General features: G+C 25.4%; 7 protein-coding genes across 7 annotated transcripts; 6 read left to right on the top strand and 1 right to left on the bottom strand.

Moving 5' to 3' along the window:
* Window positions 1–305: 305 nt before the first annotated feature.
* cand_010390 (TPR repeat-containing protein) lies at window positions 306–2825 on the top strand (the record flags this gene model as incomplete). The annotated part of the gene is made up of 1 exon (XM_067211278.1): window positions 306–2825. The coding sequence occupies one exon, from the start codon at window positions 306–308 to the stop codon at window positions 2823–2825; it is 2520 nt and encodes an 839-aa protein (XP_067068127.1).
* A 382-nt stretch (window positions 2826–3207) lies between these two features.
* cand_010400 (SET domain-containing protein) lies at window positions 3208–4920 on the top strand (the record flags this gene model as incomplete). The annotated part of the gene is made up of 1 exon (XM_067211279.1): window positions 3208–4920. The coding sequence occupies one exon, from the start codon at window positions 3208–3210 to the stop codon at window positions 4918–4920; it is 1713 nt and encodes a 570-aa protein (XP_067068128.1).
* A 362-nt stretch (window positions 4921–5282) lies between these two features.
* Window positions 5283–6938, top strand: cand_010410 (major facilitator superfamily transporter; the record flags this gene model as incomplete). Its single annotated transcript, XM_067211280.1, has 1 exon — window positions 5283–6938. The coding sequence occupies one exon, from the start codon at window positions 5283–5285 to the stop codon at window positions 6936–6938; it is 1656 nt and encodes a 551-aa protein (XP_067068129.1).
* Window positions 6939–7314: 376 nt separating this feature from the next.
* Window positions 7315–8439, top strand: cand_010420 (ethanolaminephosphotransferase; the record flags this gene model as incomplete). The annotated part of the gene is made up of 1 exon (XM_067211281.1): window positions 7315–8439. The coding sequence occupies one exon, from the start codon at window positions 7315–7317 to the stop codon at window positions 8437–8439; it is 1125 nt and encodes a 374-aa protein (XP_067068130.1).
* Window positions 8440–8760: 321 nt separating this feature from the next.
* On the top strand, window positions 8761–10266 carry cand_010430 (TPR repeat-containing protein; the record flags this gene model as incomplete). Its single annotated transcript, XM_067211282.1, has 1 exon — window positions 8761–10266. The coding sequence occupies one exon, from the start codon at window positions 8761–8763 to the stop codon at window positions 10264–10266; it is 1506 nt and encodes a 501-aa protein (XP_067068131.1).
* Window positions 10267–11084: 818 nt separating this feature from the next.
* Window positions 11085–12233, bottom strand: cand_010440 (PBS lyase HEAT-like repeat family protein; the record flags this gene model as incomplete). Its single annotated transcript, XM_067211283.1, has 1 exon — window positions 11085–12233. The coding sequence occupies one exon, from the start codon at window positions 12231–12233 to the stop codon at window positions 11085–11087; it is 1149 nt and encodes a 382-aa protein (XP_067068132.1).
* A 418-nt stretch (window positions 12234–12651) lies between these two features.
* cand_010450 (uncharacterized protein) lies at window positions 12652–13386 on the top strand (the record flags this gene model as incomplete). Its single annotated transcript, XM_067211284.1, has 1 exon — window positions 12652–13386. One exon carries the CDS (start codon window positions 12652–12654, stop codon window positions 13384–13386), a length of 735 nt encoding a protein of 244 aa, XP_067068133.1.
* Window positions 13387–14123: the final 737 nt, after the last annotated feature.

Raw genomic sequence — 14123 nt, 5'->3', positions numbered from 1 at the left:
ATATATATATTTTTCTTTTTTTTTATATAAATATTTGAAATTACTAGAGGAAACAAACTTTTCTTGTTAATTATATTTAAGTAGTTGCTAGATCTTTATTGTATTTAAAATAGATCTCTCATTAATTATAATGGAATATTTTGTGAAAATATTGGTAAACATATTAAAGATATTTGGAATTAATAAGTAAAACCGCTTCAATTATTATATCCCACAATATTTTCTTATTAGTAGACTCATGTTTTTAATATAAAGAAAATTATATACAAATCTAAAATAAAAAGTTATGACATACTTTAGAAGTTATGGATATAACTAGTAGTAATATATATGACTATATTGATTCATGTAAAAATTCAGGAAATTATAATCAATGCATATTCTGGTATGATATTCTTTTTTCATTAGAACTTAATCAAGCTAGTGAAAATTTCAAAAATAATTTGAAATATAATTATGGTAAAAAAAATAAAAGTGACTATTTAGATATATTATTAGATGAGAATTACTGTAAAATACATAAATCTAATGATAGCAAAACTACAAAATATTTACTAAATATGGCTTCATTATATATGCTAGATAAACAATATCTAGCAGCATATTCTATACTTCATAATATAGATAATGATGAAGTGAATAATGAAGATAATATTGAAATATTTAATGATAAGATTAGTAATTCTGCAGAAAAGTTATATTTGGAAGCACAATATTTATACTCTGTACATCAATATGAAGAATGTCTTTCATTAATAGAATCAAGTATGGATTTATCTAATTATGATCCACTAACTTCATCAACAATACACACAATGGCTGCAGATGCATTTATATCTATAGGAAATATTGAACATTCAATTTTATTATATGAAACAGCTCTATATGAATCTATATATGCAATAGAAGCACTAGAATATCTTCTATTTTTACCATATTGTTCTGATAACAAAAAATATTCAATTGTTTCAAATCTTATAAATATGCCTATTGAATCTATTGATAAAAATTGGATATCTAAATATATTCATCCTTATACAATATTAACAAATAAAATAACTTCACCAAAATCTCTTATGACATCTCGTGCTAGTTCACCAACAAGAAAGAAAGAAAAACGTTTATTACCAACTTCTCCAATAGGTGTTTCATCTAAGATATCAATGAATAATAATTATATACAAATATTAAAGAATACTTATAATATTTTAACTTCACAGAAAACTATTAATGATTTTCAAATATTAACTAATATTGCACAACAAGGATATTCAGAATTTGGACTTAAAATTGCAACATTATATATAAATCGTTTTATTACATCATATAACTTAAATTCTGCCTATATTACTGGATATAAATTATGGAATATATTATTTAAAAATCAAAATGATCTTAATTTATGTGATGTTTCAACTATATTTAATTCAAAATATAATTATTTCGAATTATCTTCAAATACTTTATGTAATTTTATTCAAATATTTGGGATATGTATAATATCTAAAATATATACTGAAGCAAATATATATAGATATAAATCAATTGGAGAAGATAATGAATATTTAGCTTTACTTGAAGCATTCTTAATTATGCTTAGAAAAAGTGGTGGAGAAGTAGAAACCATTAGAAAAGCATGTAAAGATGGGAATCTAGTATTTTCTATAAAATTAGCTAATGCGAAATATTATGCAAGAAATGCAGATGATATTAATTATGGTGCTAATTTTTGTGGTATTACATCTGGTAATACAGGTAATTTTGGAAGTAGCGAAAATAATTTATTATCTATTAAAGATACATGGTATAAAAAAATATTTCCATCTAATAATATAGCTAGTACATATCTATTTATAAAAGGATGTTATCTATTCTCTTGTGCAATTAAAAATATTAAATTAGGTAAGACTAAAATGGCTCAAGATATTAAATCTATGTTACGAACATCTATGTATTGTTTAAAACGAAGTATACATTTTAATTTTCTCATATTTCCATCTTATTATCTATGGGGAAATATTTATGCAGCATTAGGACAATGGGATGATGCAATGGCTATTTTTCGTAGAATGGTACGTTTATTCCCTAGTGCTAATTTATCTATAACATCAACTATATCACTACTTTTACAAAGAATTAATTTAGAAAAAGAAATAAAAACTAATGAACTTATTAATCAATGTATATCTTGGGCTAATAAAGCTATACTTATTAATAAAAATTTTCCAATAATACAGAATTCTCTTGGTTTATGTTCATATTATGAAGAGAAATATGACATTGCTATTGGTTACTTTCAAAGAGCTCTTATTTATCTTGCTAATAATTATAATACTGATTCTGATCATCATTTTATATCTGAAATAATATTACAAGATCATAATTATTCTTTGAATTATAATTCAACTTTATATATTTCTAATCCACTTTCTTATATAATTACAATTAATTTATCTATTTCATATTTAATGGGTGGACATTATGGAAATGCAATTGATTGTCTTGAAAGTCTTTCTATAAATAATCGTTATCTTCATCCAGTTATTGCAGAAATTAATATTTTACAAAATATATATATATCTCTAGCTATATCCCATCATTTACTTGGAAATATTAAAGAAGCTTATCATTATTATCAGCAATGTTTATCTTTACCATATGAACAAGAAATTCTTGATTATAATATTGATATTAATGACCATCATCAAAACAATTATGATATTGAATCCACTTTATTAGGTTCAAAGACAGAGCAACATACTGCAACTATACTAAGATGTATTTATCAACTTTATGACTCTATTATATCAGAAGACATAGTTTAAAGATTAAGAAAATAAGGGGATCGGGTAAACTTAAAATTTACTATAATAGTATATATTTAAGTGATAATACTAAAGCTTAGTTATATTTTTATTTTCTTAAGATATTATTTTAGATATTAGGTATATTTAATAATTAGAATATTATAAAGACCATATTTATTATAATTGTAATATTCCTTATAAGCTTTAAATAATGAGTATCCACATTAAAAGGCGGCTAATTGAGCGCTATGTAAGTATCGAATTTTATAAATTTTACGTAAAATTTTATTATTACGAATCATCCGGTAAATATTAATAAGTATAAATATAAAAGATGTAAAAAAAACCCACATTCTCTATAGGTTCAATAATTAGCAATAATTTTGAATAATATGTGTGAATGGTAAGAGCAAGTAGATCAAAAAGAATATTAACTGTACGGACAGTCATTGAACCTAAATGGTTAATAAAAGCTGATAATTTAAGGGAAGTTGATGATAACAAGGGTAGGAAACGATATTGGAAATATGAAAAGGAAGATTATGATGAGGATGGATGGGATAATGTTTTAGATATTCCACTAGTTGCTTCAATAGAAATAAAGAGTCTAATTGAAGGTCGTATTTTACATATTAGAAATGCTTATCATTATGCCCTAAAACGTTTAGATGCAACAAGAAATCGTACTATATTGATGTATATATCGGATATATCACAAGATAATGAAGTGAAAGATGACTTAATTAATAAAAACAATAATAATCAAACAGATCCTCTTTTAACTAAGAATAATGGAAATATATCAAATTTAAATGAAGATAATTTTGGTATGTGTTATCCTTATATCAATAGAATTGATTTATTCTCTTGTAAAAATTGTAGTGAAACTTATAAATATGAAGAAGGGAGAATATGTAGAGTATTGTATCCATCAGAACATACAAGTAAATGGGAAAGTGAATATTATCGTATAATGTATTATGATACACTTTGTAAAGTATTAAGATATGCTTTAGATATGATTAAAATGGAAGATAATACAAATACAGGTTTTTCGGATATAATTCTTTCTCAATATTGTCCTACTATATATTGGAATATTGTAAGGATATTTAAAGGTGACTTAGATGCAGGAATTAAAAATCTTCTCCCTTTAGATTTTCCAAAAAGGAATTTTAGAAGACGTAGAAGATCTATACAGAGTATAGATAATAAACAATCAGCTATAAAATCTCATCCTGAAATTTATAAAATAAGATCAAAATTAGCAGAGGAGAGAAAAGAGAAAGTTTTAGAATATGGTAAATTCAATTATCTTAAAAAACAATTAGAAAGAGAATTATTCAATAGAATATCTTATTTTAGAGAACATAATATACCATATATAACAAATGTACCAGTTAATGTAGAATTTGATGAGAAAAGCACTATTGTTAATGTAAATGGTAATTCTGTATCTAGTCAAATATCAAATATAAATGATGAGAATTGTTTATCCAATATTGAAGATAATACTAGATATTTTAGAAGGTCTAGAAGATCCTATAGACTCTCTGGTCCTTGTGATGAACAGTCACTTATTAATATTTATATAGATTTTAAATTAAGATTGGTTAGACATTCATTAGAGAATTTATGTGATAAATGGAAAAAAGTTATATACAAAACTTGTTTAGAATCAGATATTAGATCTAGTATGCTTATTGCTATGGATAGTACTAAAGGAAGATGCGTAATAGCTGGTGCTAATATTCGTAAAGATGATTTTATACTTGAATATAAGGGTCAATTAATATCTGATTTACACCAAGCTGAGAAATTAGAAAAACTTTATGCAGAGGAGAATAAAGGATGTTTCATGTATTATTTTAAATATAATGACAAGAATTATTGTATTGATGCTACAGATGAAACTAAAGATTATGGACCAGGTCGTTTAATTAATCACTCACGTAAAAGGCCAAATTTAGTATCTAAAGTTCTCAATGTTGGGTTGAAGCCTAGGTTATTTTTTATTGCTAAACGAGATATATATTGTGGAGAAGAACTTTTATTTGATTATGGAGAATATAATCCTGAAGTTATATTAAGTAATCCTTGGCTAATGTCATAGACTATCTGAATATTTTTGTTTAAAAAGTTGTCATTATATTACAATTTCGAATTATACTAAAATTTGAAATATTCTAGTGTACTTTTTTTTATCTTTATAGCATTCAGTCAATCTTCCCTGATACACTGAAATCTTTTTGTTATTGCATACAGCTGTGTGATTATTTAGATTCTTTATAATGTTTTTACAATCATAGAATAATCACCTTGTAGATAAATTCTATAAAATTAAGGAAAGAAAAGAAATAGGGGAAATAAAAAGGGAATTTTAGGAGATAAATAGAAGATGAAATCTTAGGGGGTCTATCTAAAGTTCCGCCTGTGCTCTGTGGGCGGGTTGGTGGTTACCATATTTTGAGTGTTATGCTTGGAATCAAGTACTTTATTAAAGATATGTATGCGAATGGTCAAATGAGTATAAATATAAAGAGATTAACTCCTTTATTGGGAGGTTTTTGCCTAAATATTGCACTTGGAATGGTATACTCAATGGGTAATGTTTCTATGTATGTTGCCTCCTATATGCGTTGGAAAAATCCAAATAGCCCTAAAGTAACATTAACTGATATATCGTGGGTCTATACATTAAATGTAGCCTTATTAGGAATTATGCTTCCTTTTGGAGGTTATATTAATCATAAATTAGGTGTAAGACTTTCTCTATATATCTCCTGCTTCTTATTTACTTCAAGTACATTTATAGCATCTTATGTAGTATCATCATATACCGGTTTTTTAATTACTTTTGGTTGTATTATTGGTATAGCAGATGGTTTTGCTTTTAATTTACCACAATATTGTGCTTTTAAGTATTGGCCTAATCATATGGGATTAGTATCTAGTTTTGTTATTTCTGGCTTAGCTCTAAGTCCAGTAATATTTTCACCTATACAAACTAGGTTAGTAAATCCACTAAATATGATACCAAATTTAATAGATGGTAATTCAATGTATTATAGTCAAGATGAAATTTTAATGAGAGTACCTTATATGTTTACAATTATGGGATATATAATCTCTCTACTATGTGCAATAGCAATATTAACTCTCAAAGAACCTAATGAAGACTATGATATTTCTATAAAATATAGTGAAGTACAGGAATCTCCTATAATCTCAAATAATTTGTTTAAACAAGATTCTAATATTATAAATAAGAATTCATATTTTGATCATGAATGTAAAGAAAGTATTAAATATACAATGAGACAAATATATGATATAACAACCCCTACTTCTACTATCTCAACAATACCTGGATCTATTGATCTACCAATAATTGATAATATGAAAAGAGATACTTTTCCTACTTTAATTATAGAAAATAATAAAAGTAGTCCAATTATACAAAATCTTACCAATGATCTGGATGATTTAAATTTTTCTAAGGAACTCTTTATTATTAAGGGTTTAATTTATGAAAAACAATTTTGGGTTATATTTTGTCTATTTTTCTCTTTTTCACAATTTGTACATTTTCTTGCATCATGGTGGAAAGTTATTGGTATTGTAAATATTGGAATATCAGATGATATATTAGCTACATATGGAACTTTAGTAACTGCAGGTACCAATATTCTTGGAAGATTAGTTTATGGATATTTCTTAGATAAATATAAAGGGAAATTTTGTTTTAGAATAATATCAATCCTTTGTTTAATATTTATGTTTATTCTTCTTTTATCTATTAAGATTCAGAATGCTTATGTGTATTTGATAACACTTGGAGTATTATTCTTCCATATAGGTGCTGGCTTTGTTATATTCCCACCAATTACTGCTATGTCATTTGGAGTAAAATATTTCTCATTTATATATGGACTTATATACATTGGAAGGACATTTGGAGTTTTATTTAATTCATTTCTAACATCTTTATTACTCAGTTCAATAGGTGTAGAATTATGTAGTTTAGTCATTATTGGCTTTACCCTCTTATTCTCATTATTATGTTTGAGAATATGTGATGATCATTCGTGCCAGTGTGTGAATTTACAAGATACATTATTCCTCCCATAATAATAAAGATATCTTTGCTAATAATAATATGGAAGTTATATCATTTACATTGTATCCCTATAATTCTTTGTAAATATCTCTTTTTTTCTCTTGTAATGTTGAATATTCTATAAAGTACTATAATTAGTTATATTTACATATACCTATTGTATAATTTAATTATTAAACTACCAATAATCCTTTATCTTATACCCCTGAATATTTCCCCTCCTCTTCCCCTAATAATTATAAAAAAGGATCAATAAACACATATGCATACGTACTGTTACCTGCTGTGTCTCACCTTAACCGCTATGAGGTATCGAACTCATACTATTGAGTTACTCCTTTATCTGATGTTGAGATTATTTATGTAACTAAAAGGTTATTTTTAACAATGCCAAAGGTTATAAGGAGATCAGGGAATTATAAAGATATAACTAAAAATAAATATAAGAGTCAATTATATGATATTTCTGAAGAGAAATCTACTGTACAAACCCCAATAGAATATAGAGAAGATACTTCTTATAAGTATAATCAACCTACAACATCCTTATTTTATGATAATTATGTTTCTCCTTTTTGTGATTTATTAGTAATGTATCTTCCAACATGGCTTACTCCAAATCTAATTACATTATGTGGTCTAGTGCTTGTTGGATCTTCAGGTATTATTGTATATACATCTGAAAATATAACTTTTTCATTTGTAATTGCATCTATTATGTGGAGTATTTATGGAATTATTGATAATCTTGATGGTAAGCAAGCAAGAAGACTTGGAATATTAAGTTACAGTGGTGAATTAATTGACCATGCTGTTGATTCTATTGTTTCTTCTATAGTAGGATTAATTTGCCAAAAACTTACAAATTGTTTTTTTCAAAATACAAATATATTTGTTATATCATATCAACTTCCTTTTTATTTTGCTTGTTGGTATCACTATGTACATGGCAAACTTATTATTGGAAACTCAATAAATAGTAAGCCCATATTAACTGTAGATGAACTGAACATTGTAATTGTTCCATTCCTTATATTATTACAATATATATGTCCTAATATTTGGGATATTCAATTTCCTTTCATTTACTTTAATTTGAACTCAGGAAGGATTTTTTGCTATATTTGTACTATTTTCTCCATTGTTTCATTAAGTATATGGTTATATAATGAATTACATAAAGGTAATAAATTCAGTAATTTACTTATTATACCAATTATTTTATATTTACTTACTAAATATATTTGGAATATCCCAATTTCAACATTAGTTTTACCTTTTTCATCATTATGTGTACTATTCATCTTCTTAAAATTATCAAAGTTTATTGAAAGACAACCATTACTCTCTCTTATATTATTATCTTTATCTCCAGTTATTCTTGTTATCAGTACAAGCTACTTAATTTCTATGACGAGTTCTCTATATATTACAATTTCTATACAACTATTTATATGGTTTCTGTTGTTATATTGCTATATGAACTATCTTTATTCTCTAGAAGAAACTTAGGGGTATATACTATATAGTTCTAATTTAAACTTATTTGTATTCATATTTTGTATCTTACTGTTAATTTTGTTCTAGTAAGGATATTCATTATATGAAATTTTTGTTCTTAACTGAAATATTACCCAGTGCGTGTGTAGGGTATCGACACACACACACCATTCCCACCTCGTTTTAACCGCTATCTTGTCTCAGTAGTACGAAAATATAACGAAGGTATCAGATAATATATATTGTGCAAGAAAAGTTACTTTGATTAGTTTTTAATAGTCGAATTTAAAATTTAACTTTATAGAATTTTAAATCATTTCCAGTTATTGAATAATGCAAGATAGTGAATTTTGGAGTAATCTACTACAGAAACCAGAGTCTAAAGCAGCAATAAGAAAAGAAAATGAGCACTTAATAACAGAACAAGCTTCTATTTTGAGATGTGAATACATAAAATGTAAAGATGAAATAGATAAGCTTATTGTAAAACTGTGTGATAGTAATATTGGAGACTTATATAAGAAAATTGGTCATTTATTTATAACTCAACGTAGCCTAAGAAATATACTAGATTGTGAAGTATCTAAGCAAAATAAAAACTCTAATCTGAATGATTTAAAAGATAAAATCAGTGAGACACTACAGAAAATTGATAATGAGTATCAAATTAACCCAAAATATATTGAGAAAATAGAAGAAGACTGGGAGAAATTAATCGAAAATTCAAAAGGAGTAAAACTCTCAAAAGAAATAGATTGGAGTAGTATTCCTGAGGAAGAACTAAGTAAACGATTAAGAGGTGGAGAAATTATGCATCGAGATGAGTGGATACCAGGAAATAATAAAAATGAAAGAAGAAAACTTCAACAAAATGAGATTAAAAGCCATTTAGATTTTGGAGAAGTTATTAGAAAGGAAGGGGCAATAGCATTTGAAAAAGGAGATTTTAATATGGCATTAACAAGATATACACAAGGTGTACAATTGCTATGCTGGATAGAAGGAATAAATGAAGAAGATGAAATAAAAAGGACAGAATTACATATTAAATTTTTAAAGAATCAGGCTCTAACAGCACTTAAATTGGGTAAATACAATGAATGTATAGATTCTTGTAATCAGGTATTAAAGATAGATCAACATGATGAAAAAGCTCGTTATAGACGAGCTGAAAGTTATTTTATGCTTGGTTTATTTGAGCAGGCAAAGGATGATTATAGGTATATCTGTATTAATGAATATGCTAGTAGTTTTGCAAAACTAGCTGCAAAACAAGGACTAATAAAATTACTAAAGGAATCAAAAAAGAATAAAGATAACTCAAAAAAAATTGTGAATAGAGTTTTGAAACAAGAAACATTTACCGAAAATAGACAACAATTATCACAGAATACAACAGTAGATAGTTTTGAATATCCTACTTTTATTAATAATCCGAAGGAAGTATATAACTTAAACAAGGATTTATATAAAAATGAACAAATCCAATATAATAAAAAAAATAATTTCCCTTATTTTGATCTTGAGAGAACAAAAATGATTTTAGAACGTTTACTAGATGCATACACAAGTGAAGATTTTGAAATCCAACTTAGGAAGCTAAGATCTGCCTCAGATTATGATGAAAAACGTCTTTTATTACGACTTCGCAAAGTACTCCCAGATATACAAATCCCAATATTTACTGAATTTGGACTTGATCCAAATATATGGATTTATCAGAATGCTAAAGAAATTGTTGATTATAGTATTGGGTACTGGAGAACAAGAGATAAAGAAGTATCCACATTAGCTAAAGAAGTTTATCAAGCAATTATGGGTGACATTTTGATAGACTAAGTTTTTGCACAAATGTGTATATCTTAGAAATGACATTTTTATTATTTATAAAAAGAAGATATTTATATCCATTTTATAAGACATTAACTATATATATAAATATTTAAACAATCTATATTTATTTATATACATGACACTGAAGAATAATTCTATTATACATCTTCAAATGTAATAATAATTTGAAATAGAAAAAAAAGAACTTAATTTTTCTCTATTTAATAATAAAATATATTTCAAAATCCCAAGAATATAAACTATTAAGTTATAGAAGGGATAATTGTCCTATTATTATGGGCACGTTATCATTGAAGAGATATATTCTCAAATAAAGAGATTACTTCATCTCTAATATGCATGGAAGATAATAGGATATTTCTTAAATCAATTTTTGCCTAGGGCCATAGTTTATTAATATAATATTAATTAAATAAACATCGTTTTAGGCAATAAAAAAGTTTATAAACATATTACTGTTATTAACTCTAATGTCTCAGATACTCTTATAATCTTTTAGCTCATCACAAACTTGTATCAGGAGCCAAGCGTTATTAGGTATATATCATCACTGATCATTACAAGATCTAATAATTGTCTTACTAAGATTTCATTTATACAATCTCTTAGTAATGAATTATAAAATCAAAGTACTTTTTTTATCAAATAGAAAAAAAAAAAAATAAAACAAATATATAAAGATAATTCAATATCTGTTTATCTAAATAAAAACCAATTATAAAATTAAAATGATTTAGTCTTCATATATAAATTTAAATATCTGGTTATTTTCAAATATATTAATTCCAAAATACATTAATGTTTTAATTAAGTATAACATCTAATGATCCTGTTTCATCTTTTATTGTTTGTAATCCTACTATACATGATTCAACAACAATAATATCATTATCATTCAGATATTTAGATAATGTCTCAATTGCTAATTTTCTAATCCTAGATACTTCTTCCTTACTATCTTTATATTTTGATGTATCGCAATGTCTAGGATCATTTGAACCAACTGAACCTAATGCAAGAGCAGCTTCATGTCTTACAATTGACTCTTCATTTTCATTCATTATTGTGCGTGCTAAACTATCGGCACTACTTAATATCTGTAATTGGCCCAAAACAAATGCACATTCATGTCTAAATATAGCTGAAGAATTATCCATCTCCATAGCTGAACAAATACTATTAGTAATCAAATTTATCAATTCCTTATTATTATTTATATTATTTTCCTTAATACATTTAATATTTACATTAGTTAAATTAGCCAAAATATTTCTTAAAGTAAATAATGCACCATAGCGTTGTTCTAAGGGAATTGATATATCCAATAGCATTTTAGAAAATATATCAATTTTACTTTTTTCTTTTATTGATATAGGTAATGTTGGATCTACTGTATTAAATAAATTATTCTCAGATGATACAGATATATCTGACTCCAATTTACTATTATCTTTAAGTAACTTGTTCTGCTTATTTTTTAAAGAATGTAATGCTAAATAACAAGTCTCAGCAACTACATTAGATGGATCATTCAAGAATTTCTCAACTACTTCAATACTTGAATTATCACCAATTGCTGCTAATGCTTCACCTGCCTCATGACGCACAATAGGAGATTCATTTATATCACTAAGTAATTCGGTCAATTTTGAAACTGCTTTATTTCTACCAATTTGTCCAAGAACATAAGCAGCTTCATGTCTAAATAGTATACTATTTGAGAAATCTAAAGATTTTATAATAATATCTACAGCCTCATCATTACTATAATAACGGCCAAAGAATAGACAGCGAATTTTTGTTGCTATATTCGTATTATCAGTACAAAGTAATTTTTGAACTTGTTCCAAAGGGAGTATTTGAAATATTGGATCATCAATCTCTACATCAGATTTACTTGATAAAATACTACCTGGTAACATATTTTTAGGTGAAATACATTTATATACCATTATCAAATTACCTTTATCAGTAATTCCAATAATACAGATTTAAAATTTTTTATATATCCATACAGCTAATATATCTATTAACTTATAATTCTAATATATCTTACCTAATAAATAAAATCAATATTGTCAGTATTTCCACTACTATTTAAAAAAAGTTGTAATATATCAAACTCTTGAATTACTTTTTTTAGACTCGGTACCACCAAAAAACGGCGCCGTTATTTAAAGCTGTCTGGTTAAAGTAGTATTATAACTGTGGTCTTTTTCTACTAATTACTTTAGAAATATTTTTTTACTAATAGTATGGAATTAGTCAAGTAGTTAGTATACTTTATTAATTGGCCTTTTAAATTTATTTTATTATTAATAAAAATATACATAATTCTTAGAAGATTTTTTTTTAAATTTATAAAGCGAAATGTCAAGGGCCTTATCATCATTTTGGATTTCCCTAAGCTCTATACTTTTTTCTGAGCTTGGAGACAAGACTTTTTTTATTTCTGCAGTTTTATCAATGAGTAATCCTGCTGTTCTGGTATTTTCTGGAAGTATTATAGCCTTAATATCTATGACATTATTGGCATGTGTAGTCGGTGTTATAATCCCAAGTATGTTTACTCCTAAGTATACTCACTATATATCATCCTTTCTTCTTGTTGTAATTGGAATAATAAATATATATGATGGCATTTTTACTAGTGGAGATACTACCAATAAGGGATTTCAACAAGTGGAGATGGAATTAAGAAACGAGGATGAGTTGGGCAATGTGAAAGATACTGATACTAACAATGATATTGAATTATATAAAAATAAAGTATTTTGTGAAGATCGAAGTAATTACAGATTTTTGGATATTTTATCAAAATCTAAACTATTCAAGTATAAAATAAATAGGATCTTTTTAAAAGCCTTCTGGCTAACTACTATAGCTGAATGGGGTGATAGATCACAAATTACAACAATAACATTATCTGCATCAAATGATCCATTTATTATATCTTTAGGATCTATATTAGGTCATATAATATGTACTGGTCTTGCTTGTTATAGTGGGAAATATCTTAGTAATATACCACCAATGATTATTTCAATATCTGGAGGAATATTGTTTATTTATTTTGGTTTACATGGTATCTACTCTGGTTTATAATTTTTATAAATAGTGAATAATTTTATTTATTTACCTTATCTAATTCAAGTAGACAGACTATTTCAATTAAATATTATACTACATATATTATTTCCATTTGGTTGTAATTCAATATCAAGTTTTTTTTTGGTGTTTTGCTAATTACCTGGATATTATTTTGAAACTAAATAATAATTCTGCAATATTAATATTTTCATTATAGTTTTATTTTACTAATAATATATATGTTTGAAAAACTATTTAAACTATATTAAAAACCTATTATTTTAACAATTTGTATAAGAATAATTTGCAGAATAGAATTTATTGTGTATTTAACAAATTTGAAATTAATATTTTTCAAATTAATTTTATAATTCCAAGTAAAATGTTGATTTCAAATTTGTTAAATAAGAATTTAGGTTTATTTAAATTCATAAATTATGTATTTAGAATATTCAGATAGAATAGTAATAAATTATTAATCTAATGACTCTTAAAGTTAAATATATTTTAATTACTACACTAAAAAGATATATTACTTTTATTATACAAAAAGTATTTAATATTGTGTATTCATGCAAGATTAATTAGAAGAAAAGGAACTAGAAATACTATCTCATAATCCAAATTTGATGAAATATTTAGGTAATGACTCTAACTTTAGTCATTTTAAAAAATTTAGTTTATCTTTTTGTTTAATTTTTCTTGGGAAATATTTCATTTTATTATATACTGTTAACTACAAATATATCTAA

This window comes from Cryptosporidium andersoni (assembly GCF_001865355.1).
Source record: "Cryptosporidium andersoni isolate 30847 chromosome Unknown contig_28, whole genome shotgun sequence".
Lineage (NCBI taxonomy): Eukaryota > Apicomplexa > Conoidasida > Eucoccidiorida > Cryptosporidiidae > Cryptosporidium > Cryptosporidium andersoni.
The sequence above is the reverse complement of the archived record's forward strand: the minus strand, read 5'-3'. Positions and strand labels throughout refer to the sequence as shown.